This window comes from Camelus bactrianus, chromosome 22 (assembly GCF_048773025.1).
Source record: "Camelus bactrianus isolate YW-2024 breed Bactrian camel chromosome 22, ASM4877302v1, whole genome shotgun sequence".
Classification (NCBI taxonomy): domain Eukaryota; kingdom Metazoa; phylum Chordata; class Mammalia; order Artiodactyla; family Camelidae; genus Camelus; species Camelus bactrianus.
The window spans coordinates 25,439,199-25,467,086 of record NC_133560.1 but is presented as its reverse complement, the minus strand read 5'-3'; the positions used below and the strand labels follow the sequence as shown (position 1 = coordinate 25,467,086).

Genomic DNA, 27,888 nt, shown 5'->3' with positions numbered 1-27,888 from the left:
TGTGGGTCCCAGATGCCTTTGCCCAGGTGCTTGGCCCAGGACGGGGACAAAGCAGGCCTGGGGGCACGTGTCCAGGCTGTGCCGAGAAGGTAGGCAGGTCATTGCCGCCTTCTGGAGTCTACAAATCAGAACCTAATAAAGGGCATTTGTTCAGGAGAAACTTGAGCTGCCTGCAGGGTGGAATTTAGGTGGAGACGGGCCAGCAGACAGAGGGCTTCCTGCCCTCCCTCCTTCCCCTGGGGAGAGTCGCCCCAGCTTAGAGGATCCCCGGGCAGTTAAAGCTGGGATTCCCCACTAGCCTCCCACTCCCCCAACAAGCACTCCAGGCCTGGGCTCTGTACAATAGGCACTTTATTAGTGGTTGGAATGCAGTTATATGTAGGGGTGTGCAGACAGAATGGGGGAGGAGGGGCAGCAGGCACAGGAGACAGAAACCCCAGGCTGGGACTTCTCTCTCTCTGGGATCCCAGATCTGGGGGCCTTGGGATATGGCGAATGGGGAACTGGGACACCAGTTCCCCTGAGTTTAACAAATTTGGCAAATCACACTCAAGGCGAGGTGACTGGGCAGGGAGGCCCCATTTGCCCATCCCCTCTCCCCCTGAAATCCTCCCTTCAGTGGATTCAGTTTCTTTTCTCTCTTACAAAGAGAGCTGTGTCAATAACTGGCATAGAGAAGGGGGAAATTCGGTCCAACCCTGCCAGCCAGCCAGCCAGCAGGTTTCCATTAAGCAGTTATTAGCAACCTCCTCCCTCCTGCTCCACACCAGCTGCCCTCCCCCAACAGTCCCACTCCCTCTTCTCCCATCAACATCGCCCACTACTGCCTCCTGTGCCAGGGGACACCCCCACCTGGGCACACACACTCCCACCCCTGTCACATCCAAGGAAGGGACATCGGAAAGCATTCCTTAGCAGTCCCATCTCAGCCGTGAAGACAGAAAAAAGTTAATAGACCCTTTAATGCAAGTCCAGGCTGAAAAAAAAATAATAAAGAAATTCCTGGAGTGGCAAGTAGCCAACTGCTCAGCCCTGGAGAGGGTCCTGGCATCCTGGTCAGAGCACATAAGTGAATGGGGGGGACCTTAGAAGCTGGAGCTGACTATGGCCACCGCTCCTGCAGATGCAAATGCTGTCCTGTCATAAGAGGGAGACAGGATGCGGGAGGCAGCCCACAGAGGCCAACCCCCTCGCTGGGCTTCTTATCTGAGCCAGTGGGGGCTGAAGAGACTCATTGCACTGTCTTGGGGGGGCCACCGTGAAAACTCCAACTGGCCTTTGGCATAGGGAGATGCCCCAATCCTCCAGGTTCCCGGAAAGTGGTGGTAACTAGATGATGGGGGGCGGGAAGGGGCGGCAGTGATAGGACATCAGGTAAGCCCGAGGGGCCGGGGTTCTGATCCAGCTGCCGAGCACCCGCTGTGAGACTTCAGGGGAGGTGTGGGAGGGCGGGGCGTTTAGGACTCTGCCGGCTTCTTGTTGGTCTTTTTCAAAAGCCTCTTGAGGGTGGGAGACATGAAGTAAGGCCTCTCGGCAGTGCCATCGTTCCTCTCCAGGTCCTCCACTGCAGAGAGAGGCCCCAGAGCAGGCGGTGTGAGCAGGGCCCACGGGCAGGGGCCTCCAGGGACAGGGCAGGCGGATGGGGGCCACAGAGAAGCCTCAGAGGGTTAGGAAGCAAGAAACATGGGGATGGGAGGCGGCAGACTGGGAACGGGACACACACTCGCTCCCCACTCCCAGGCCAGGAAGCCCCTACATGCACCCCGGGTCTACAGGGAGGAAACGAGGAGGCCTGCCTGGCCCCCAAGCCAGCCTCCCCTTCTACTCCTCCACGTCGGCCCGCTTCCCCTCCTCCGCACTCCCCTTCAACAGGATGTCTCTCAGCTCGGGCGACATGAAGTAGGGTCGCTCCTGAGAGCCGTCATTCCTTTCCAGGTCCTCACCTGGGCTCCCCCCAGGAACCAGCAGGAGGAAAGTGGGGTAGTCAGGAAGGGAGGGGAGGAGGGAGGCAGGGAAGAACAGGGAAGCCAGCAGGCATGGAGGAGAGGCAGAGAAAAGAGAAAACAAAAACAAAAGAAAACAACAGAAAAAAAAAAAACAGACAGATGGAGAGACCAGAGTTAGTGGCAGCCACAGATCCCCCCAACAAAGCCAGAAACTCCAAAGCTGAGGGCCCAGGGGCAGAGAGTTCCAGCCACAGCCTGGACCAGGGGACAATAGGATGGAGCAGCTCTGAGTGCAGAGGGAAGCCATGGGGGCATGCCGGGGCCCTAGGATGAGGGACAGTCAGGCCCTGGGGTGGCTGGGGGCACCAGGCATGCCAACGTGTAGCCCCATCGGAGGGAGATGTTCTGCCCAACAGGGAGAAGGGAGTCAGGGCCCATCGAGGGTCAGGGAGGGGTCACTCACAGAAACAGAGGAACAGTGTATCCACACACATTCCGTAGACGCTGAAGAAGCCATGTGCAATCAGGTAGGAGCCGATGATTACCGTCTGGAAGAGGAGAGACAAGCTGTTCCCACCCCTGCTCCTGCCTAAGGCAACCCTCCTGGGTTGGAGTCTCGCCATTTCCTTGCTGATAAGCCCCTCCTCTGAGGCCTTCCTCTGGCTCCAATTTTATGCAAGTTTAAGACATGACAGGTTTAACACTAGTCTGTGTCTATCCCATTTATTGCTAGATCCCCAGACATTTGGAGACTCACAGAACCTTGCTAGGTACCTGTAAACATTTATGGGCTGAAGTGAGTGGACTTCAGAGATTGGCCATAGTCACTCATCTTAGAACTAGTAAATAGAGAACGAAGATAAAAATCTAGGACACTGGGCCCCAAGGCCTGCACTCAGATACTGTACTGCCCTTTGAGTGATGCCTTAACCCATCCATGGCCTCATCATCTCCCTGCCCCTATCTCCACCTCCTCACCCCTTCACTACCTCCACACCAGCCACATTGATTTGCTCACTGTTCCTGGCATAGTCCCTGCACGTCCCCTCTGCTTGGATGCTGCCTGCATTGCCTTCAGATCTTAGATGTGATGTAACTTTCATGGTGAAGCCCCCGGACTCCCACGCCTGCCCAATCTTCCACCACAAGCTCTAATAGTCAGTTCTCTGTAATTCTGCCCTGCGGCACATACAAGTTTGCAATCACACATCTACACACATCAGCATCAACTAATGTCTATTTATTCCTGCATGGTAAGGCCTCTTTCCTCATAAAGGAAAAGGTCCATCTCATGCCTGGAACAGAGGACGCACTTAATAAATGTTTGTGGCCTGAATTAATCACCAGTTCCCCACCTCTGAACCCCATCCACATCTGTTTATTTTTTGAGGGGGGAAGGTAATTAAGTTTATTTAGATATCTCATTATTATTATTATTATTATTATTATTATTATTATTATTATTATTATTATTATTTATTATTATTATTATTTTTTTTTTTTTAGTGGAGGTTCTGGGGATGGAGCCCAGGACTTTGTGCATGCTAAGCATGTGCTCTACCACTGAGCTATACCCTTCCTGCCGATCCACATCTGTCTAGTCAAAGGAGGCCAGGCGAGTTCCAACAACTCCTTCTCCCCAGACCCCTGTCCATCCCCAAAGGTTCATACCAATATAGGGACCCAGTAGTAATTGAGGGGTGGTGCTGTGTCCTGCACGATCCTGATTCGATGGGTGAAGAAGAAGAAAGCCAGGATTCCTGGAGAGGGATGAGGGTTCTGGATAAAGGAAGTAGCCCCCCCAACAAGACCCCAGGGGAGAAGATACTCATCACAGAAAATGTGGGGGCCCAACAGCAGTTCACAAGTCGTCCCCAACAGGCTCCCTGCAGCTGGACAGGCTGGGTGAGCGGCACTCACCCACACTACCCACGATCAGAAGTTTGCCCAACAGGAAGAGGAAGTCAGTAACTTTGTCCAGGACGGCCACTCTGCAGGGGACAGAGGGAAGCAGGCATGAATGATGGTTCAGAGCCCTGAGGAGGAGGGAGTTGGCGAGAGAGTGTTTTCCCTGACCTGATGATGTTTCTCATGAGCAGGAAGAAGGCGTTTCTGGCCGAAGTGCAGAAGTTGGTGCCATAGATGGCAATCTACAGGGAGGTGGGAGGGATGAATCAGGCCTACCGGGTGGGAAATGAGGGCTTCTCCCACCCAGCAGGAGCTGCGGGATTACTTCCTGGCCCCAGGCCTACTCACCATGATGTAGGCATTTCTGTTGAGGAATTTGATGAATTTCTCCAGGCACCAGAAACAGCATTTGAGACAGGTCATGAGGAACTTGGCAAACTTGTTCTCCGCAGCTGGCAGACAGGGGAGGGATGCAGCGGTGAGAGGGGACCCCACTAGCCTGGTAAGACACCCCCCAGACCTCCCCCTTACAGGAACTTGCTACAGCCCTGGACTCAGAGCCCACCTTCTCCAAGAGAAGGTGAGAAGAGACTTGATCCAGGACCCTTGGGGTCCTGCCCCACACCCTAGTAGGAGCTAACCTGGGCTGGGACCCTCAGCCCCGCCCCCCTTTTTAAAAAGGGGCACTCAGCCCAGTCTCCAAGACAGGGCTCAAAGACAACCCACAACACCACCCCGGCCCCACCTTCCAGACAGAAGCCAATTCTTTTTTTTTTTTTTTTTGACATAAGTCAATTCTTGATGCTTCCCTGGCTCTACCCAAAAGGTCAACCAATCCCATCCCAACCCTCTCTTCAGAAGCCAATGGTGGTTCAGGACTCTTGTTCCTGCCTCCTCAGCAATATGAACACCACTCATTGGGGCTCTCAGCCACGCCTCCATCATAGGAACCAATCACTCAATCCCCTCAGCCCCACCCTTTCCCCCTCTTTGGCAGGAACCAATCCCTGCCTCACCATCTTAACCCCACCCCCACACAAGAACCAAACCCAACCTGCCCCTTAGCCCCACCTACTATGGGAGTCAGGTCCAACCACATGTGGGCCATACCTTTCAGGCGCTGATCCAAGTATTCCAGCATCACTCGGATGATCTGCACAATGGCCAGAATGAGGGCGCCAAAGGCCAGGGAGCCTGTATGATACCTTTGGGCCAAGAGGGTGGTCAGTGGCCAGGCCAAGACTCTTCCATTCCATCTCACTCCCACCCCCAGCCCATCTGGGACCCCACCTGAGCGCCCGGCCGAAGGCAGAGAAGAGCGGGAAGGCAGGTAGGTCATCCGGCTTGTTCAGGGCCCAGTAGTAAGAGGCGAAGGCCCCAGCCAGCGTGACCTGGCCCAGCGCCAGCACAAAGTTGGCCAGCCAGAAGAACATGAAGACATTGAAGATCTGCAGGCCCAGGAGGGCTCGATGGTAATTTGACTCACCACCATAGAAGGCGAACTGACAGTAGGCACCAGGGCACAGGCGGGATTCGTTGGAGGAGGGGAAGGTCTGTGGGAGGGACACAGAGTCACATCATAGGGGCTGGGGTTCAGAGTGGGCTCTGGGCATCAGGTCCTGATCAGGTAGACAGTAGGGTGGGATGGGAGTCATAAGGATCAGAGTTAAGTCAAGAGATTGGAGGCTTAGGATAGGGGTTTGCAAAAGGGGTTCTAGAAGAAAGATTAGGGTTCATGGTTTCAATGGGCATCAGTGAGGTGGCACAGGCTATCTCGGGGCTCAATGGAGTGACCATGTGGACAGATCACGTGTGGCAGACATCAGTATGAGGACCACAGGGGTCAGGTTAGGGCCTTGTGAAAAGCAAGGAAGGGGTTCTAGAAGCAAGAACTGGCCATTAGGGTTAAGAGAGGGGTGTGGGAGCAGGAAATGAAGTCAAGGGGGAGAAAGGTGGATGGTTCAGCACTTGGGTGGGGGCAGCTGCCAGGTTGAATCCTTCCCTTCCATGCCCCCAACATCCAGCACAGGACATACAGCAGGCACCAAATGTTTGTTCAATGGTCCCAAGTGGAGATGAGAGGCTTCAGATCATCTGTGGGCTGCTAGGGAAATAGCCATCCCCCCATCTCCGAACACCCACCTCAGGGTTGCAGGTTTTCCCAGCAACTGAGCAGGCAGTGTCACTGAAGATCTTATAGACGGCTTCGTTGGAAGTAGACAGGAAGCTGGAGGCTTGTTAAGGAACCCAAGGTCTGGGATTAGGGATTCCAGGGGCACCTGGGGAAGAATCCATTCCCCCACCACGTTCTGGCCTTGCCCTCAAGCTGCAGGTCACCTCCAAGTTAGGCACTTAGCCACCCCCAGGGTGGGAGATCGGGGTCTGACAGTGGATACATAGCAGTGCTAGCCCAGTAGGCGATGCAAAGACACAGCAGGAAGAAGGTGACCAGTGGGTACAGCAAGGAGCACATGACGTATCCCACAGCCCTGTGGAGGAGCAGAGACACAGGCATCAAGGCCAGAGCAGCCCTGGGACCACCCTAGCCTGATCCCCTGGCACCCTGGCACCCACCTGCTGGCTTCTTTGATGAGTGCAATGGCGATGAGAATTCTCTTCCGTAGAAAGATGAGCAGCAGGATGATAATAACCTCGAGGATGCTCAGAATTATCACTGCAGGGGGCAGAGGGTGACCGAATCTGCTACCTGCCTGGGATCCCCACCCAGGCCTCACTGGGGGCAGGAGTAGGGAGCTGGGACTCACTGAAGGCCATCCAGGTCTGGCGCAAGTGCAGGTATACGCGGAGGTCTGTCTGGAAGCCAAGGTCCACCAGGGAGATGTCGGAGCCGGCCTCACCACGCAGTCGAGCGTACTCCATGTAGCAATGAAATATTCCTGCATGGGGGAACCACTGTGCTACGACTGCCCTCAGCCCACCAACTGCTCCCCAATGTTGCAAAGCAGGTACAAAACCACTCCCATTTAACAGAAACAAAAACCAAGGCTGAGAAGGGTTGCCACTGCTTGCTCCTGCCTCAGGGCCTTTGTACTTGCTGTTCCCACTGCCTGGTACAGTCTCTCTGCAACAGGATCCCTCACATCCTCCAATCTCTGCTCAAATGTCACCTCATGAGACCTTCTAGGATCCCTTCCCCCATGTAGAATCAGACCCTCTCACACTCTGATTTCTCATCTCCCTTCACTGCTTTGGCATCCAAGAGGATTTCTGGTAGGTTTCTTGTCCATCTTGCCCATATCCTCAGGAATATAAGCCCCACGAGAGTAAGGATTTGTCCTGTTTTATTCATTGCTATGCCTGCTAAGCCCAGGACCTAGAAGACTGCCCAGAAAACAGTAGTCACTCATTAAATGAATGAATGAATGTCAGGATACTGTGTGGTCTGAGGCTTTACTGACCACTTTGCCCCCTTGTATAATGATTCATGGGTGAGGGGGGAGGATATGGGCGCTAACATTCAGTGGGGCAGCTTTAGGAATTTTCAGAATTCTCCTTAACTCTCTGTAGAAGAAAATTATAAAATACAGATAAGTACCAAAGAATGAGTCACCTAAACTGCCAGCACCCAGACAGAAGCCACTATTAATACGAATATTTTAACATCTGTATCCTCTGATTTGGTTGCATTTCTGGCATCTTTCCTCCTGGAAAGTTTAAATAAATAAACAGAACAGGAGGCACTGGGATCTGAGCACGGCCTCTGGGTTCCATAGGCCTCAGATCTCCAGGGCCCTCCTCCATTTCTCCTGGACACTATCTTCTTCTCATTAAGCCTCCTAACAAGTAAATACTAATTATGCCCATTTTATAGAGGAGGAAATTGAAGCATGGAAAAGTTGAGTCTCTCGCCCAAGGTCATAGAGCAAAGAATTGGCAGAGCCAGCGTTTGAAACCCTGGACTTCCTAGTGCCACAGCATATGGCCTTAACCACCGTGCTAAATGGTCTGCTTGAGAAGGCCTTTACTCTTCGATGAAATACAGATCCCCTCCTGTTTTGGAAGATTATGATTTAACCCATCTCGCAGGGATGAGCACTGAGGTTATTTCCAAGGGTCTGCTCTCATAAACAAAGTTGAGATAAACATCTTCACAAATATTTCAGATCAAAGATGGAGGATGCCTGATGGCTCAGGAGAAGATTCTCCATGGGCCACTGACAGCTCAAAGGGCCTAGGCATTTTGCAGACGGTGGGGAGGGGAGGGCGCAGGGAAGAGGAGACGCACCATAGCCCAGCACCAGAATCACCATGACGATCATCACCCAGACCATAATGCCAGCCAAGAAGCGGAGCAGGACGATGAACAGGAGGCTTATCACCATGGCGATGACCAGGCCTCTGGGGGATAAAATGAGGGCATGAGCAGACCCTTTCCCCTCACCAGTCTCAGACAGGGCAGCCCAGGGAGGGCTACCTTCTCTCTCCACTTACATGACAATCCAGTACCAGGAGACAGTGTAATCTTCAAATATCCGCATGGCCAACTGTCGGGCCTCCAGGACTCCATTGGCCTTCCTGGGGGAAGGCAGATGAGGATTAGGTCAGACCTGCCTCCCTGCCTGGGCCAGCCCCAGGGGATGCCCTGTCCCACCCAAGAAAACGTGATGTGGGCATGGTAGGTTATGGTCCTCACTTGGCGCCTTCCACCAGCTCCGTGACGTTTTTCCGAGCACCGAGTCCATCCTCATAGGTTGTCTCGTTGCCCACCATGAGGACTCCCTTGTGGGTATGGATGGCGGGGAAGCATCGCTGGGCCACTGCATGGAGCAGGGGATGGGACCAGTCAGGCTGAGCCCCTGAAACCTCCCCATGCCCCTCCTGAGCTCACGGGACCACCTGAGCTCATGGGACCCCAGACTCACGGGGTTTGCTGGGGGTGAGGACAGCGGGGCAGTCGCCATCCCGGAGCACCTCAGCCACACCCTGCCAAGAGAGAGGGAGTGGGTTAATTCTGCAGGTCGGCACTCTCTATCTGTCCCTGCCCGGGCTCCAAGGACAGCCACCCGCTTACCTTGTTGTTCTTAAAGCCAGGCACACAGAACTCCTTATAGTATTCAAAGTCCTGGGATTTGTGAGCGTTCAGGTAGGTGAGGTAACGGTTGGGGCATTTCTCCACACAGATCTTGGAAGGGCAGAAGGCAGGATTGGGTAGGGTCAGAACGGACACCTTATCCCCTCTCAAGACAGAGGTTCCACCCCCTCCCCCTTATTCACCAGGGAGAGAGAAAGGCCTGGGATTCACCAGGGAGAAAGAACGGACTGTGAGAGAAGCTCCAGCTATAGAAGGAAAAGGACCTGATGATGGAAGGAGGGGTGAGGGGACGGGAAAGAGGCTGGGAGGGGACAAGTTACCTGTGGGGTGGGACACTGGAATTCCAGCAGGACCAGAGGGCTGGCACACTTCACAATGTTGAAATAAAACAGGTAGGGTTTGTTCCTGGGGTTGGGGAAGGGAGATGGAAACTGTCAAGACTTCTTAGTCAGCCTATGTAATATACCTTAATGAAAACAACAACAACAGTAATAATGCTGCTGCAGCAACTCCATGCTGGGTGCTGTTCTAAGCACTGGACATGTATTGGCTCATCTAACCATCACAACAGCCCCATGAGGGTGAGACTGTCATGATCCCCACTTCAGAGATGAGGAAAATGAGGCCCAGAGAGGTTGAGACACTTGTCATAGGTCACACAGCCAGGGAATGGCACAGCTTAGATTAAACCTGCTCTTTACCTCACCTGTTCATCACCACCTGACATCAGATTGGGGACTATCTCCTCTCTGTCTTCCCCCTAATACGTGGGCCACCAGAGGACAAGGCTCTGAATGTCTCATTTAGTGCTGTGTCCTAGAGCAGAGGCTGGTGATGGTGGGAGTTTTATAAATACTTGTTGATCAAACTAGTGGATGGATGGAGGTGGGGGAAACCTAGAACCTTCTCCCCATTGCTGATAAAGGTCTCTCACCCATTCCTCCCCAGCCCCAGCAGGCACCAAGGAGACAGACTCACGCGTTTTTTGTGCCCTTCTGCCCGCAGAACTCGCCTCGGCTATCAGTGGGGTAGATCACCTTTCGAGGGTCCCCATGGGTCCAAGCTGTGGAGGGATCCAGGGATGCTGAGGCGCTGCCACTCCTTAGCACCAGCCCCACTCTGCCCCAGAGGCTATGGCTTGCCCTCCCACCCTGGAACCCCAATACCCTCCCCTCCTCTGCTCACCTATGATGCCTACAGCCACATAGCCCACAATGGCCAGGAGGAGGAACACACAGCAAATGGTATCTGTGCAGCCCCTGGGGAGCAAGGGACCACATCAGGGTGGGAGTATTGGTGTCCTGTATATCATGAATTCATCCTACCTTGCACACATACACATATCCAAGGGCTATTTGGACACATGTTCCTGAGGGGTCAAAGGGCATGTGTATTTTAAATGTTAACACCTTTCACTGCAGCACTAGTTACAATTGCCAAGATATAGAAGCAACCCAAGTGCCCATCCATAGATGAATGAACAAAGAAGAAGTAGTGCATATATATACATATATAGGAATGTAATATATAACACATATAATATTATAATGGAATACTATTCAGCCATTAAAAAGAGTGAAATCTTGCTATTTGCAGCAACATGGAATGGACTTGGAGGATATAATGCCAAGTGAAATAAGTCAGAGAAAAACAATGTATGTTATATGTAAAATCTAAAAAACAAAACAAATGAACAAACAAAACAAAACAGAAACAGACTCATAGATGCAGAGAACAAACTGGCAGTCATCAAAGGGGAGGTAGGGGGGACAGAGGAAACAGGTGAAGGGGATTAAAGGTACAAACTTCCAAGTATAAAATAAATGTCATGGAGATACAATATACACATCAGGAATATAGTCAATAATACCGTAACAACTCTGTATGGTTACAGATGGTAACTGGCCTTATTGCAGTGACCATTTCATAATGTATAAAAATATCAAATTACTATGTTGTATACCTGAAATTAGTATATTATGTTAGTTATAACTCAAACCCCCCTCAAAATAAATTTTAATACCTAATGCTATATTGTCCTCAAAGCAGGTTGCAGCAATGTTCAGCTCTCTTTGGATTGAGTGCCTATTTCCCCACATCTTTACCAGCATTACATATCAATGTTTTTAAAATTTAAGCTATTTTGTGGTGATCATTTTGCAATGTGTAGAAACAATGTATCACTATGTTATGCACCAGGAACTAACATAGTGATGTAGGTCAATTATACTTCAAACAAAATTCATAGAAAAAGAGATCATATTTGTGGTTACCAGAGGAAGGGCAGGGGGGCATTGGATGAAGGTGATCAAAAGGTACAAATTTCTAGTTATAAGATAAATAAGTACCAGGGATATAATGTACAACATGATTAAAATCATTAACACTGCTGTAGGTTATATACAAAAGTTGTTAAGAGAGTAAATCCTAAGAGGTCTCATCCATAAGACTTCCTCAAAAGGAAACATATTCTTTCTTTTTCTTTTCTTTTCTATCTATGAGATAATGGATGTTCACTTAACTTATTGTGATAATCATGATATTTGGAAATGAAATTATTATGCTGTATACCTTAAACTTATACAGTATTATATATCAATTATATCTCAATAAAACTGGAAGAAAAATGAAAAAAAAATGTTTCACAAACCATGTTAGCACCTACTCAAGTTTTTAAAACTATTTTTTTATCATAAGATCAAATATGAACATGATAAAATTTAAACCATACAGGAATGTATGTAATTAAGAAATGTCTCCCATATAATTCACCTCACCATGAGTAACCTCTATTAATGGTTTCTTGTGAGCCCTTTATTTATTGGTACAAGTGTTTTCCAAAAAAAATTTTTTTTTTGCTAGTGAGGGTATAGCTCAAGTGATAGAGCGCATGTTTAGCATGCACAAGGTCCTGGGTTCAATCCCCAGTTACTCCTCTAAAAATAAATACATAAATAAGTAAACCTAATTACCTCCAAAAAATTTTTTTAAAAATTTAATTCAAGCATGATACATCCACTGTTTACGTCTTATTTTTTCACTTAGTAAATTGAGAGGGATCCAAAAGAAAAAAAGATTTAATTAAAAAGTTTTTTTAAAGAAACAAAACAAATCTTTTAAAGAGATGGATCCACATCACTACTTAGAAAGACTCAAGTACACTTTACCAGCTGTGTAATACTATAACCTAAGGATGCACTGTTGTAACTAGTATCTAACTAGTTCCAAGAGATGCAACCCAGATTGTTGGTTTTCACCATTTTCAAAAAGGCAGCAGTATCATACATTTTTGTCCATGTATGCAAGGTTTACTAGGAGAATTATTTTCCTAGAATTTTAATTGCTAAAACAAAGAGCTGAACATTAAAAAAAAAAAAAAGTTGTATTTCTAAGTTCCCTCCAAAAAAGACTATCAACTAGTTTCAGAGCAGACTATAAGTCAATCTTTTTTCTTAATTGATGTAACAGTGATTTATAACATTATATTTCTACTTCTGTATATTCTAGTCTGTCAATCTTCTATGTATGTGTGTGTGCATGTGTGTGTGTGTGAGAGAGAGAATATTTTTAACCTCTGCCAATCTGTGACAGGGAAATTCTATTTGGTTATTGTTTTGTGTTACATTCCATTACTTTCCAGTGAGTTTGAGCATTCATTTCTCCATTAACTCCATTTCGACAGCATTTCTTGTTCTATAAATGATCTGTTCCAGTCTTTTGCTTGAATTTTAAAAGTTCATTTGTAAAGGCTCTTTGTATATTAAGGAAGTTTTTCTTATTGTTCTTTTATCTTTAAGTTTCTTTATCGTTAAGTTGCAAATATTAATCACTAGTTCGTTGGCGAGCAGATGTGGGGCTGTGTGTAAAGAAACAGGGGTGGAGGCAGTGTTAGCAGAGACCCCTCCCCTCCCAGGAGCCCAGAGACCTTACCTGTTGTAAATGGGTCCTTTGAAGGCGGGGTCATACTTCTGCGGTGTTCCTGAAAATCAGCCAGAGGTACCAAGATGGGACTGGGAGATCACCCTTCCCCAGAGGTCCCTAGGGGTGTCTTTGGCCACGGGAGGAGTAAGATTCAGATATCCTGCGGATTTTCTATCACCTGGCGACCACTCACTGGGAGGGGGCTGGAAAGGGGCCCGTCAGTGAGCCCGGTGGGGAGGGGAGGGTCCAAAATAGGATCTGGAAGGTTCCCACAGGAGTACTAGGGAGGCGGCGACGAGGCTCTTCGGAGGAGGGAGTTTGGAGGGACCTCCGGGTGAAGACTGGGGTGAGGGATGCTGGCAGGTGATGATGAGGGGCCTACAGGAAGAGATCTGAAATTCCGCTCGCCCCTCAGCCCCCATCCTCGTCCTCCCGCTGCCCCCCTCCAAGTTGCCAGGCCCGCGTGCGGGCGGCGGGCGCTGCCTACCGTGCTTCCCGTAGTAGTGCTGCCGCTCGCCCGCCATCCCTGCAGGTGCCCAGCCCCGCCGGCCGCCCGCCTGCTCCCGTGCCCGCTTGGCCCTCGGGTCCCGACGCGCGGGCGTCCCGAGGGAGGGACCGAGGGACCGACTGGCGGCGGCTCCTCCCAGCAGAGCCGGGCGGGGCGGCCCAAACCGGTCAGACCGGCCCTAGTGGAGCGGCTGCCTCCGGACAGACTGGACCGCGAAACGGAGGGAGGCAGGGAAGGAGGAGGGGGCCGGGCGGGGCGGCAGCTGCTCCCGCCACTCACCCGCCGGCCGGATTTAGCCCTCCCCGCCAGCCGCCCAGCCCCCACCCCGGGCACCCTAAGGCAGCGCTCCGTGGCCTGGGTTCCCCCCACCACCCACCAGGCGACACCGCCTAGAACAACCCTCCACCCTGGAAGGCGCCTGATAATTGTCCCATTCTCAAGGTACGGAAACTGAGGCGCAAGGAGGTTAAATCTCTAGCCAGGCGCCACAAAACCGGCAGTTGGTTTTGCTGAACTCAAACAACCAATTATAGCCTATTCAGGCTGAAAACTCTCAAGCCAGTGGTGGTGGGGGGGAGGGTGTTTGTTTCTTCTGGTCTGCATTCTTAAAAAAATTAAATGCCAGGAGTTAAATATTTGTAGTCTATTTAAAAATCCACATCGCCAGTCTCTTTAAAACGGCGACTTACAGTCCCCATGTCACATCCCTGCCTGGCTCTGATCCCTCTGTGGCCCCTGAGGCTACACACCTGAGCTAGCCATCCCTGCACACCCTCACAGTGGATAATCCTGAAGCCACTGTTTTGGAGAACAAGTATTTACTGAGTGCCTACTGGCTGGGCACCAGGAACAGGGGCAAATGAGAGAGACCCAGTCTTGTGGGTCTGTCCTGGTGGAGCTGACATCCTTCTGGGTGCATCTGAGCCAGAGGATAGTCAGGCCAGTGCCTTCCTTTCCCTGAGCCTCAGTTTCCTCAATTGTGATATGGGGCTAAAGCATAAAGGCAAAATCAGCCAAAACTAGGTACAGGTACCAGGAGATATTCAGTTAGCGCAGATGCACTATATTGTCAGTGTAGGGGAGTTCAGCGGATGTGGGGGTATACAGTAGGTATGGGGGTACTGCCAACATGGGGCATATAGCCCACATGGAGGTATACAATTAGGGGTGTTTAATCAGTGTGGAATATACAGTAGGGTAGTGGTATACAGCTGGTGGAAGGTATATAGTCAGTGTGGGGTTGCACAGCTTGTGTGGGAGTACACAGCCCCCACGGCTGTATCCTCCCTTCATCATGTGCCTGTTCTCACTGCATCTCTCAACAACCCTTGGGCCCAGTTGTATACTTACAGTACAACCAACTATACAGAGCATACAGCAAGCAAGGGTCATAAGTGTGGTTATATACAGTTGGTGCTTAATTGTAGCTGCTGCCTCAGAGTCAGGCACCCCCTTGTGGGGCTCTGGTCACCAACTCAGCTTATCCTGAGAGAAATGTCACCTCCCCCTCCTAGTGGCTTCCAGCTGTGGAGGCCCACCTGCCCCCTGGCCCACAGGCTTGAGCAAACAGGCAGTCAAGGCCCCAGGCTCAAAGCCATGCCCTTGAGTGACCAGGCCTCCCAAAGTAGTCCTCTGGTTGCCACAGTCCCACCCAGTCCGAGCGGTGCCCAGGCCACAGCCTCTCCTCTTCCCAGATACACTCGGTCCCCTGGGGACACACTGGCAGACGCAGGCCTTCAACCACCAGCTCCACCCTGATGATGCCCAAATGTGGACCCCTGGGAGTGGGGAGGGCATAGCTCAAGTGGTAGAGCGCATGCTTAGCATACACAAGGTCCTGGGTTCCATCGCAGTACCTCCTCCAAAAATAAATAAGTAAACCTAACAATCTCCTTCTCAAAAAAAATTTTTTTAAAATGTGGACCTTTGGGGAGGGCCTCACCCCAAGCTGCATGTCCCTGTGACTCTGCCCGCCAGAAGCCCACAAGGGGTCTCATGGGCACCTCCCACTCAGCATGGCCACATCAAGCCCTTGCGTGTCCCCCAAGGTGCCCCAAGTCAGAAGTGCTCAGGCTGGAAACCTGGGATACCTCTCTGCTTTATATCAGCTTTGCCTTCAGAATTTGTCTAGAATCCAACTATTTCTCACCCTCTCCTCAGCCCCCACCCTTGTCACATGGCTGTCATCTCCTGTCTGGACAGTGCAGCTCCCACCCTTGTCCTGCACTGTTCCCCCAACAGCGGCCAGAGGAGCCTGTAAACACCCAAGTCAGGGCACATCCCTCCTCTGCCCCGAACCCGGAGGAGACTCCCATCTCACTCTGAGGAAAAGCCCAAGTCCTCCCTGCAGCCCACGAGGCCCTGCCTGCTCTCCTCGTCACCTCCCTGACCTCACCTCCTTCACTCTCTCCTCTCCTCGCTCTGTTCCAGCCTCGCTGGCCTCCTGGCCATACACAAGCTCACCAGGCACAGTCTCCCTTCAGGACCTCTGCAATTGCTGTTCCCTCCACCTAGAAAGCTCTTCCCCGTGGAGACATCTACATGACTCCACCTTTTTCATACCTCTGCTCAAACATCACCTCCTCAGAGACTTTCTCTGACTGTCCTAAGACAGCGCCCTTTCCCCCTTTCCCCTGTTACCTGGTTTCATGTTGTTTCTTACCACCTAACACCACTCATTTATATATTGGTTGTTTACTGTCTGCCCGCATGTTTACTGCACAGGGCAGGGACTGATGTCCGTTTTGTTCAGAACTGTGTCTCCAGCGCCCAGCATAGCACCTGGCATAGAACAGGCCGGCAGTCAGGGTTTGTTAAATGAATAACCACAGCATATAATCCATGTATGCATAGCTAAAACTGAAAATAAAAATGCAGCTTTAAGGGGATGGGGGATAGCTCAGTGGTAGAGCATGTGCTTAACATGTGTGAGGTTTTCAATCCCCAGTACCTCCGTTAAAAAAAATTTTTTTTTAAAAGCAAGGGAAAAAAAAGCAGCTTAGAGTTTTCCAGGTGCCCATATTAATTTGCAAATTTTATACATATAAGAATTTAATATATATTAAGTGTGAAATTTCCAGTTGGCAAGGAAAGGATAATCAGTCACTAGCTTTGACTGTGCATTTGGAAGAAAATGAAGTTAACTCCACCTCCAACACCTTGCAAAACAAATTCCATGTGGATTAATCATGCAAATATAGAAAACTGAAAACTCACAAGTATGAAGGGAAAACACAAGAGCATATTTCAACCTTCTGATAAGAGGTGGGACCAGTAAGATGGGTGGAGGAGAGAGAAGGCAGCTCAGGAGGTTTCTAGTATCAGCCAAATAGCAGCCAGATTGGCAGTGGGAGCTGTCAGATAAGAACGGCTTGTGCTAACCAAGGAGTACGTTTCAGACCCTGGCTCAGGGCTCTTTACCAAATAGGCACTCCTATTAACAAGCCATTTTACAACAGAGAAAACCGTAGGTCAGGGAGAGGAACCTGCATGCCCAGTACCCTAGCAACAAGTGGTGGGTCCCTTCTCCAGTTTTGATGGGTGAATGGGAGCCACTGAGGGTGTTTGAGCAGGAGCATGACAGCATGTTCAGGCTAGGGAGGCGAAGTCTCAGTCAGTTCTCAGGGAAATTTGGTGGCTGTAGCTGGGACAGTTGAGCTATGGCCTTGTAGTGTGAACTTGTCAGATGGAATTAAAGATGCAGAGCTAGGCGCCTGGTGTAGCCTTGGCTCAGGGCCTTGCCTTGTGGGTGGCTCAGGAAATATAAGAGGGAACATTGGTACTGTCATCTGATGGGTTCCATTAGCTCTCATTTTAACATTAGCCAAGGGGGGACAGAGGGAGGGGCAAAGCGAATCCTAATGGTTTGATAATTGAGCCTGATTCAAACCCTGCAGGGTGGAAACTTGCTGTATCTTTGCAACAATGCCCCAGTGCCTCCCTATCACTGGTTTACTGAGTGCCAGGTGCTCTTCAGAAACATTACGCGGTTTACCTCAATTCACCCTTATAGCAACTTTGTGGGTTGATCCCATTTGACAGATGTGAAAACTGAGGCCCAGAGAGACATAACATGCTGGGGCCACAAAGCTGGTGAGCCACAGAGCCAGGCCACCCTGCTCCCGAGTTAGTGCTTGTATGAGGTTCCTATGGCTGCTGTAAGCTGTGACCACCAATTTGGCAGCTTAAAAACAACACGAATTTATTATCTCAAGTTTCCAGAGGTCAGACATCCAAAGTACATCTCACTGGGCCAAAATCAAGGTGCTGGCCAGGCTGCAAGCCTTCTGCAGTCTCAGAGAATCTTCTCCCTTGTTAGGTCTCCTCCTCTGACTCCCCTGCCTCCCTCTTTTCTTTCTTTTTTAATTCCTTTTTTTTTTGTGGGGGCGGGTAGGTAACCAGGTTTATTTATTTATTTATTTTTACCAGAGGTTCTGGGGATTGAACCCAGTACCTCTCGCATGCTGAGTACACACTCTACCACTGAGCTATACCTTCCCCCTCCGTCTTTTTTTTCTTTTTTCTTTATTTATGTGCTTATATTACAATATATTTTAAAAAATTGAAGTATAGTTGATGTACAATATAATGTTACAGGCATACAATATAGTAATCCACAATTTTCAAAGGTTATACTCCATTTACAGTTATTATAAAATATTGGCTACATTCCCCATGTTGTACAATACATCCTTGTAGCTTATTTTATACCTGATAGTTTGTACCTCTTACTTCTCCTGCCTCTATCTTTCTCCGCCCCCTTCCCTCTCCCTACTGGTAACCACTATTTCCTTCTCTACATCTGTGAGTCTGTTTCTTTTCTGTTATATTCACTAGTTTGCTGTATTTTTTTAGATTTTCGCATGTTAAGTGGTATCTTACAGTATTTGTCTTTCTGTCTGACTTATTTCACTTAGCATGATTCCATCCATGCTGTACGCCAGAAACTAATACATTTTAAATCAACTGTACTTCAATTAAAAAGCAAACCAACAACCAACCAAGCCATTTAAAATATGGGCAGAGCCTACCCAGCTAGCTCGGTCGGTAGAGCATGAGACTCTTAAAATATGGGCAGAAGAACTGAACAGACATTTTTCCACAAGAGGAAATGCAGATGGCCAACAGGAACATGAAAAGTTGCTCAACATCACTAGTATCAGGGAAATGCAAATCAAAATCACAATGAGATATTATCTCACACCTATCAGAGTGGCCATCATCAAAAAGAACACAAATAACGAATGTTGGCAAGGATGTGGAGAAAAGGGAACCCTTCTACACTGTTGGCGGGAATGTAAATTGGTGCAGTGACTATGGAAAACAATATGGAGGTTTCTCAAAAACCTAAAAAGAGAACCACCATATGGCCCAGCAATTCCACTCCTGGGCATATATCTGAGCTCTCTTTTCTTTATAAGGAAACTTGTTCTTGGGCCCACCTGGATGAGCCTGGATTAATCTCCCCATCTCATGATCCTAAATTTAATCTCATGTGCAAATTCCCTTTTGCCACGTGAGGTAACAGAGTAACAGGTTCCAGGAATTAGGATGTGGACATCTTTGGGGGGACCGTTATGCTGCCTACCGCAGTGTGTTAATCATTCAGGCCAGGGTTCGCAAACCATCCCCCATGGGGCAAATCCATCCACCATGGTTTCATAGGGTTCAAAGCTAAGAATGGTCTTTCTATTAAAAAAATTTTTTTTTAATTTACGATGTATCAGTTTCTGGTGTCAGTGTAGTGATTCACTTATCTGTGTTGGAATGTTTGTAACTGCTGATTCAGTTAAATATACGTATATATACACACATACACGTACTCTTTTTCATTTTTTTTTGGAGGAGGGAGGCAATAAGATTTACTTTAATGGCCATATGGGGGATTGAACCCAGGACCTTGTGCATGCTAACTAAGCACACACTCTACCACTGAGCTACACCCTCCACCTGGCCATATTCTTTCTCACTACAGGTTACTGCAACCTATTGAATATAGTTCTGTGCTCTACAGTAGGACCTTATTTTTAAATGACTGAAAAACATCAAAAGAAGACTATGTCTTCATGTGAAATTTCAAATGTCAGGGGCCGTAAGTCTAATTCTCTTGGCCCAGAGCCATGCTCATTCCTTCTCATCTTGTCCAGGCTGCTCGCTTTCATGTTGTCTATTGCCTATGGCAGACTTAAGCAGCAGTGATAAGAGACTGTATGGAGCCCTTAGAGCTGGAAATATTTACTCTCTGGTCCTTTACAGAAGTTTGTTGCCCCCTGGTCTCTAGGCAGTGAACTGACATGTGTTGAGCCCAAGTCTGCGCCCCGCCACCCTGCTTCATGGGCTCTGCTGACAACGACCAGGAGAGGTAAGACGTGTCATTTATCCCCCTCAACACTGGTGGGGGGGGGAATTGACAAGCCCTCTCCCTCTCCAGGCTGCCATTTTCCCATGTGGAGAATGGGACTCAAGTTTGCATTTCCTGGTAGGTATTGCCAGGACCTGATGCAGAAAAAACCAATTAGCACAGGTCTGGGGTCCAAGGCTTCCAGAAACGCTAACTAGGAGTGAGGCCCCATTTGACAGAGGGGGTAAACTGAGGCCTTGTGTTCCAACCACATAGCTGGTGAGCTGTGCATCGAACCAAGGCCCTGCTGGCTCCAACCCAGGCCACTTCGTTGGCAGATGCTGGGAGAGATGTGACAATGGTGTGGGAGAAGGTCTGGGAAAGTTGGGCCATAAGACCAGGTTTGGGGAGGGGAGGCAGCCCTTGGGTCCAGGCCTGGCTGGGCAGGATGGCCGGTCCACCCAGCTCAATGGGCGTAGGAGGTAAGAGAACAGAGAGAGGCTGCCTGGTCACGATCCTCGTGCCAGGACATCAAGTGGCACCCAGCCCCCGCGGCTTCTGGTTACAGGCCAAGTCCACAAGGCCTGCAGCAGCCCCAGGCCTCGCCCACGCAGCCAGGCCGGCTTACCCCGCCTTCCCAGAAATCTGTGTATGGGTAATGGACATCTCAGCTGCCCAGACAAGTCCCTTTGACAAAAGGTTTGGGGACAGCATCTGGGTAGGAAAACTAGAAGTGACTCCACTGAGAGCAATGCTGGGAGCAAGAAATAGAGCACCTACTGTGTGCTGGGCACTGAAGCAGACATTTCCTTCCAGGAACTCATTTGATTCCTACAACAAGGCTCTGAGGGTAGATGGCATAATGGAGAAACAGAGGCCCAGAGATGCTTCATGACTTGTCTGAAATCACCCAGTCAGCGGGAACTGGGATTTTGAACGCTGCTCCTTTTCCTCAGCTGTGTACTCTGCAAAGAACTCCGATTAACCGGGCATTTACCATAGACCCAGTTCCAGTGCAGTGCTAGACCCACAGGAGTTCACTGGTCCCTTGAGGTAGACCTGAGAGGGAGCGGACACTTTAACCCCATTTTCTAGACTGACAGACAGGCTCAGATATATGAAAGGTACAGACACAAAAGGTTCAGGGATACTTGAAAGGGTCTGTGCTGGTACAGAGCTGGGAACAATGGAGCTGGTGTGGGGGGAGGAATAAATGAGGAGTTTGGGACTAACATATACACACTTCTATATATACAATAGACAGGAGGAGGGTACAGCTCAGTGGAAGAGTGTGTGCTTAGCATGCACGAGGTCCTGGGTTCAATCCCCATGCCTCCATTGTAAATAAATAAATAAACATAATTACCTCCCCCAAAATAAAAATAAATGGAATGATAAAATATAAATAAATAAAAAGAGAAAAAACAACCTGAAATGACCTTTTAAAAATTTTTAAAGTAAAATAGATAACAAGGATCTACTGTATAGCACAGGGAACTATATTCAATATCTTGCAATAATGTATAATGGAAAAGAATCAGAAAAAGAATATATATATAAAAATCTGAATTACTTTGCTTTTGCTGTACACCTGAAACTAACACAACATAATTGTAAATCAACTATACTTCAATTTAAAAAAGGAAAAAAGAATGGAGCTGGGACTGGAACACAGCCAATGCTGGGTTCCAGAACCCAGCTGAGAGTCAGAACTCTGGTTTGCTTTTTTGTATGTCTGTTCATTTATTTAGCACCTTGGTAAAGGCAATTCATGCCCCCTGACCAATGCTATCACTTCTGGGCTGGTCGCCTGGCTTCTGCCATTGCACCCTAGAGGCCAGAGGGCCCTTGTGAACCGGAGTCAGGTCAGGTCCCTCCTCTGCTCAGAATTCAATGACTCCTATCTCTCTCGGAACAAAAACCCAAGTCCTCCGGGGGTGCACAAGGCCCTGTCCACTCTGCCCATCCCTTCTCTGCCCTCACCTCCTGCCATTCTATACCTCAACCTCTCCACTCCAGCCATGTGGACCTCCTCACGGCTCCTCAAACATACCAGACACACTCCCCCACCCCAGGACCTTTGCACAGGCTTTGCCCGCTGCCTGAAACATGACTCTCTTTCTTATTCCATTAGTCAGGTCAGTATGTGGCCTTCTCTGATCCTCTGATTTGAAATTTTAAACCCTGCCTCCAGGCCCTTTAGATCAGGCCCACCCTTCCTTCTGGCTACACTTTTCTCCAGAGCCCTTCTCTGATATTCTCAGAATTTTCCTCAGTCATCTTAGTATGTGGATCCCTTGCAAGAATGTCAGTTCCTGGCAAGCACATTGCCTGCTGTATCTCCAGGGTTGAACCTGGCACTTGGGACCAAGTATTTGCTGAAGGAGGTTATCAATGAACTTGTTTACGTTAAGTAACCTGTATGCTTATCAAGATTAAACAACAACAACAACAAACAACTTCTGGCAGCACAAGCCTTTAGACTAAGAAAAATCACTCTCCCTCTCACCCCTGGCCCAGAGCCCACACTTCCTCACATTGGGAGCAGTTCCTCTCACTGGTTTCCCTTTCCTCCTTCCAGAAAATGTCTACATACATAAGCAGATATGTAGCTATTTATCCCTTACCCCGCTGTTTTGTTACACACCCTGTTTCCTACTTTGCTATTTCGCAGACTGACATCATTGGACTTTGTTTCCCCGTCAGCAAGGTTAGACATACTGCATCTTTTTACAAGGCAACATAGTATCCCACCCTAGGAACAGTACTGTTTCTCAGTAAACCAGCCTGAGGAGCTTTAAAAAAAGATACAGATGCCACACATACACAAAGAAATGAATAGTCTAAGCTCGGGAAAGAGACTTCTTGGCTGTGTTACCTCTGAGCTGGGGACAGCTAGCTGAGGGTATGTGAAGGGTTCTTTCACAGGGAAGGCTAAAATCTGTGCGGTTGAGGGCTTATTTTTAATTTTCAGCCTCCCCCACCCCAACAGAGAGAATATATTAATTTTGTTATGTAAGAGTTTAAAATCTGATTTAAAAATAAGCTTGGGGAGGAGAGGGTAATAGCTCAGTGGTAGAGTGTATGCTTAGCTCGCACGAGGTCCTGGGTTCAATCCCCAGTGCCTCCATTAAAAAAAATAAACAATAAGCCTCCCTTTGGGGATTGACTGGAAGGAGGCAGGAGAGAACTTTCTAGGGGCGATGAGAAAGGCCTTACTTGACATCTGCAAATTTATTCTAAGGGCCAGATATTAAAGGTTTTTTTTAACTATTTATTTTTATCTTTTTTTAGTGGAGGTACTGGGGATTGAACCCAGGACCTCATGTAAGCTACGCATGCGCTCTACCACTGAGCTGTACCCTACCCCCAGATATTAAAGATTTTAAGTTTTGTGGTTCACATATCATCTCTGTCACATATTCTTCTTTTAAGAACCATTTAAAAATGTAAGAGCCACTCAATCCATTGGCTTTACAAAAACAGGCCACAGTGCAACAGTGTAACAATACTTAACACTACTGAACTTAAAAATGGTTAAGATGGGAAATTTTGTTATGTTTTTTAACCACACACACAAAAATAAAAATAATCATAATACTAATAGGCCGTCCTTGGGCATAAGGGACCTCTGGGGGCTGGTAATGTTTTTTTCCTGACCTGGGTGCTGCTGAGATGTGTGTACCCTTTTATGTACGAATTTTCTACTTCAATAAAAAGTTCAAAATATTCCCCTCGATTGGTTCAACTTAAGATGGTCCACCCACAAATGCACAACTTAATGCAACTGTCCCAAAAGACTGAAGAGGTTTCCAGGCACTGATGTGAGGGAGAGATCACCTCCAACACATTAAGCAAAAAAAAAAAGCAACACAATGTGAAACACACAACTTTTCATTCAACAAATGTATCTGTTGAGCACCGACTTTGTTACCATGTGACAGACACTGTGGATACACCTTCAAACTAAACAGATATGCATTCCTGCCTCACAAAGCTAGCACTTTAAGGGTTTCTTAACATTTTTGTAAAAGAGGGGGGAAAAGCCACTAAATAAAGAATATGTGTAGTTGCATGAGAAGGTCTAAGGCCTAGACCCTGGAAGAAAACACAACAAGTTGCCATGCAGATATACTGCAAGAAAGAAGTGTGATATTGGGAGAGGGAGCAGGAAGCAGATTTTATAAAGCTATAAAGTCTTTTGTATCTTTTTTTGTTTGGAAGCATGTGAATGTGTTATCTCTTTCCAAAAAAAGTTGCAATTAACAATACCCTCTCCCGACAATGTTTTTTAAAAACTCAGATGCCAGCGCCCTGCTGCTGGCTGAGTTGAATTCTCTAGTGAATGGGGCCATGGAATCTACTTTTTAAACAAGCACTATTACTTTTTTCCCCTCACCCCATCAGTCTATTGTTTTAGGTTACCTAGAATCTTTTTCCATGCTGCTCATGTCAAGGGTGGGCTGAGAAGTTTGGCAGTGCCCCTTGCTGACATCCGCCGGGGCCAGGAGCCATTTCCTGGCTTCCTCAGAGATGCTGCTTTCCTCTAGATAAGGTGTCTGCTAGGGAGGGAACTTTCTGCCCTTATCAGTCCAGTCTAAGTATACACCCTGACAGAGGGCTGCCTCTCCATCAGCTCACAGAAAATCCATATCCCCAGTATCCCCAGTCCCAGAGGCCTCGGAGCACGTAGAGGTCACCTGGCAGTGTGCAAAACACTTCCTACCAGTCAGCACGGTCTGCCCAGCCCTACTGATGAGGATATGGAGTTTCAGAGAGGTCACCAACTCACCCATGGCCACAGAGCTCATCTGTGTCAGAACAAGGATTTGAACCTGTGCGTGTCTGACATTACCCCCTAAGTTGGTGACTGATGGGAAGGCACTAGGGCACAAGGGAAGGATACCTGAGCCACTCTTTGCACATTGTTCCCAAAGGAAAGCTCCCCGTTATCTGGCAAAGACTTCACAGGGCAGCCTGAGGGTCCTCAGTTTTTGGGTCTGATGAGAATGGACCATGTACAAATTAAGCAAGGATCACCCCCCGACACACAACTTGGAGGATTCAAGCAATGTGGTCCCTCTAGAGGAAGTGAGGGCCTGACTGCAAGACCCAGCTGAAGTCTCCATCTCACGATCCCCTGGGCCTCATAGAGATAAATCATTAAGCAACTGCATGCTTTGTTTGCTGTTGTCACTCCCTAGATCACACTTCTCTCAGATCTTCCCACGGCTGGCTCAACCCCCAGCCTTTGGTCGCCTAAAATAATCCCAGATGACCCTACACATACACACACACACAGTGTCCTGTTCATTGCCTCACTACACTGACAACAACCTAAAATTACCTACTGATTCAAGGATTTTTCTGCTTTGTTCACTGCTATGTTGTCTGTGTCCGGATGCTGCCTGTAGGATGCTCAGTACATACTTGTTGATGCAATGTTCTCCCAGAGCCCAGGACCAGGTCTGTTAGGCATGTAGGTCCCCTGTCTCAGTGTGGTCCTGGCAGGACCTGGGAGGGTTTACTCAGGCCCATCCATAGCTGGCTCCTTTTGGCCAAATTCAAGGCTGGGTGAATCCCATCATTGTCTACTCTGCCCCAGCCTTGCCTCAGGGAGACCAACGATCTCTCAGGTGCTGCCCACAGGCAGGCAGGACCCCAGATGGATAATCCCAGATCAGAGACAGCCAGCCACACCCAAGGGACACACAGCAAAGACAGCCACAGGGTCTGGGGCTTGGGCCAAAACCAAGAGCAAGGAGGCCCCTCAGGAGGTTGGGGCTGGCAGCTTCAAGCAGGGAGGGGAAAAGTTGGGCGGCTGCCAGGTCCCAGTGCTTCCCTCTTGGCTGGGCTGGGCGTGGAGAGCCTGGCCTCCCATATCTGTTTCTCTTTGCAGCCTCTGGAGGCCACAGTCCCTGGGGGTAGGGAGGCACTGCTCTAGTCCTGTTTAAGCTTGTTTATGAGTGGTTTCCGGCCCCCTCCCCAAGGCTCTTCAGTCTCACAGTTTCCAGGAAGTTTCAGTCACACAAGGAGGGGTGTTGGGATCCCCTGCCCCAGGGCAGTGCCACATGGGGCGTGTGCCCAGCTCAGCCCTGGGAACCCAAAATGGGGAAGAAAAAGGAGAAACTGAGGACCACATCACCCCTCCATTGGAACCAGGGGAAGGAAAGCACCCTAGAAAGCGGGTGGAGAGGAAGCCTCATCTTGGCCTCATCTGGGCCGAGAGGGAAGGCTGCCTTCAGAGGTTCAAGGGAGGGGGTCCCTGTCGCCAAGACTCCGTGAAATGGGAGCTAGCCCCACCTCCCTCGGCCCTTTATATAGGGAGGGGAAAGTTTCTCAACTGTTTCCTGCTTTCTTCTTGCCCCTTCGCCGGTGGGGCCCTCGTTTCCGCCTTCCCTAGGGGGAGGGCGAGACCCAAGGGGCTCCCACATTCGGTCTGTCTAGTCTGGCCTCAGTTTCCCTATCTGACCAAAAGCCCAGGACAGCTGACATCTAGGGGGATGTGCGCAGGAGGAAGACGTGTACAAAGGGGAATGGAAAAGGAGGAGGATTTGGGGAGGTCGGGGCCCTGGTCTTCTTCCCAGCCCCAGTTGCCGTACCTCCCCTCCCCCGCCCTGCATCCGAGCCGCCCAGATAACGGGACCTCCCCTGGCGGAGCATGCGCCATGAGTCCTGGCCCATCAGCCGGAGAGGGAGCGGGGGCTCCCGAGAGGGGACGCGGGGCAACCCGGCGGAAGCAGGGAGGCGTGGGCTCTGCGCAGAGCAGAATTCAAGGCCGGGAAGCAAGAGGGGGGCCCCGGGCTGCAGCGCGGGTGTTTAAGATCACGGACGTCCCCCACCCCCAAGGCCTCCACACAACCCAGCAGAGGCAGCTCCTACCGTAGACTTCGTCCTTCCGCTCGTCCACCATGGCCGCGGCGGGCGGGGAAGGGAGTGCGAGCCAGAGCGACCCCAGCCCCGGAGGGCGGGAGGCTCCGCCGGCTGCAGCTCCCCGCCCCAGGCCCGGCCCCGCCCCTCCCGCCGGTCGGCCCCGCGGGCCCCATCCAATGGGAGCTCCGAGCGGGCGGAGGGGCGGCACCCGGGGGGCGGGGCCGGGCTCTGGATGGGGTGGGGCCCCAACCTTTGTTTCCCATCTGGGCTTAGGAGAGACTCTCTCCGTGTGTTTAGTGGGCAAGAAGCAGTCGTCATTCGTTCAACCATCTATCCATCCATTCATTCGCCAAATAGATACTAAGCGCGGACTATGTGCCAGTGAACAGACAAAATGATGCTATTTTCATTCATCATATTGGCAAGAATTTTAGTTTGGTAACATCAAGCTGGGTGAGCTGATGCTGTGGGTCAGAATGTTCTCTGGCAGAAAGATTAAATCCCAATCGTCTCCACCCTGTGCGGTTCCTCTCTGCCACTGACCCTGGAGAAGTCATCGCAGGTGTGTATGTATGGGGAGTACGTGCCAAAGAGTGTTACCTGAAGCTTTGATAGTTATTGTAAAAATGGGGGAGGGTATAGCTCAAGTGGTGGAGTGCATGCTAAGCATGCGTGAAGTCCTTGGTTCAATCTCCAGTACCTCCTCTAAAAATAAAAACAAAACCTAATTAACCCCCCACCAAAATTTAAAAAATAATATTTTTTTAAATGGGGGAGAACTTGTGTATTCATCAATACAGGGGTGTATACAACACAATAGACACAATGGTATCATCACCATGCAACAGATAAAAAGAATGAAGTCATCTGGGGAATGCAAATTAAAACCTTACAATACACCTCTACACACCTACAAGAATAGTTAAAACTCAAAAGATTGAGGTGTTGATGAGGATCTGGAGTAAATGGGGCTCTTCCACACTGCTGGTGGGAATGTGAAATGGTACAACCACTTGGAAAAAGATCTGGTAGTTTCTTGTAAATGGGTGCCTACCATATGACCCAGCCATTCTACTCCTGGGTATTTACGGGTATTTACCCAAGAAAAATAAAACCACAAAACCACTAAAAAAAAAAAAAAAAAAAAAAAAAAAAAAAGAGAGAAAAGAAAGAAAAAAACCTTGCAAATCTATGCAAATGTTCAAAGTAGCTTTATTCATAACGGCCCCAAATTGGAAGCAACTCAAATGTCCATCAGCTGGTGAATGGCTGGTTCATCAAACTACAATTCATCCATACCAAGGACCACTCCTCATCAATTAAAAGGAGAGGAGTATTG

General features: G+C 49.2%; 1 protein-coding gene across 3 annotated transcripts; it reads right to left on the bottom strand.

The window, feature by feature from the left end:
• Window positions 1–333: 333 nt before the first annotated feature.
• On the bottom strand, window positions 334–26,711 carry SLC44A2 (solute carrier family 44 member 2 (CTL2 blood group)). Of its 3 annotated transcripts, none has more exons than XM_074350770.1 (22): window positions 26,559–26,711; window positions 12,838–12,886; window positions 10,093–10,166; window positions 9,886–9,970; window positions 9,228–9,312; window positions 8,887–8,997; window positions 8,738–8,798; window positions 8,509–8,632; window positions 8,307–8,390; window positions 8,101–8,213; window positions 6,620–6,751; window positions 6,429–6,528; window positions 6,251–6,343; window positions 5,997–6,081; window positions 5,145–5,407; window positions 4,965–5,059; window positions 4,203–4,306; window positions 4,023–4,096; window positions 3,867–3,937; window positions 3,618–3,706; window positions 2,410–2,494; window positions 334–1,943 (listed from the first exon to the last, which is right to left on the bottom strand). In XM_074350770.1, exons 1-22 carry the CDS (start codon window positions 26,587–26,589, stop codon window positions 1,822–1,824), a joined length of 2,130 nt encoding a protein of 709 aa, XP_074206871.1. In that variant the 5' UTR covers window positions 26,590–26,711; the 3' UTR covers window positions 334–1,821. The 3 variants fall into 3 exon arrangements, with proteins under 3 accessions (XP_074206871.1, XP_010952557.1, XP_010952558.1); XM_010954255.3 differs by lacking the exon at window positions 26,559–26,711 and adding an exon at window positions 13,316–13,527; XM_010954256.3 differs by lacking the exon at window positions 26,559–26,711 and adding an exon at window positions 13,316–13,527 and having other exon boundaries at window positions 334–1,564.
• Window positions 26,712–27,888: the final 1,177 nt, after the last annotated feature.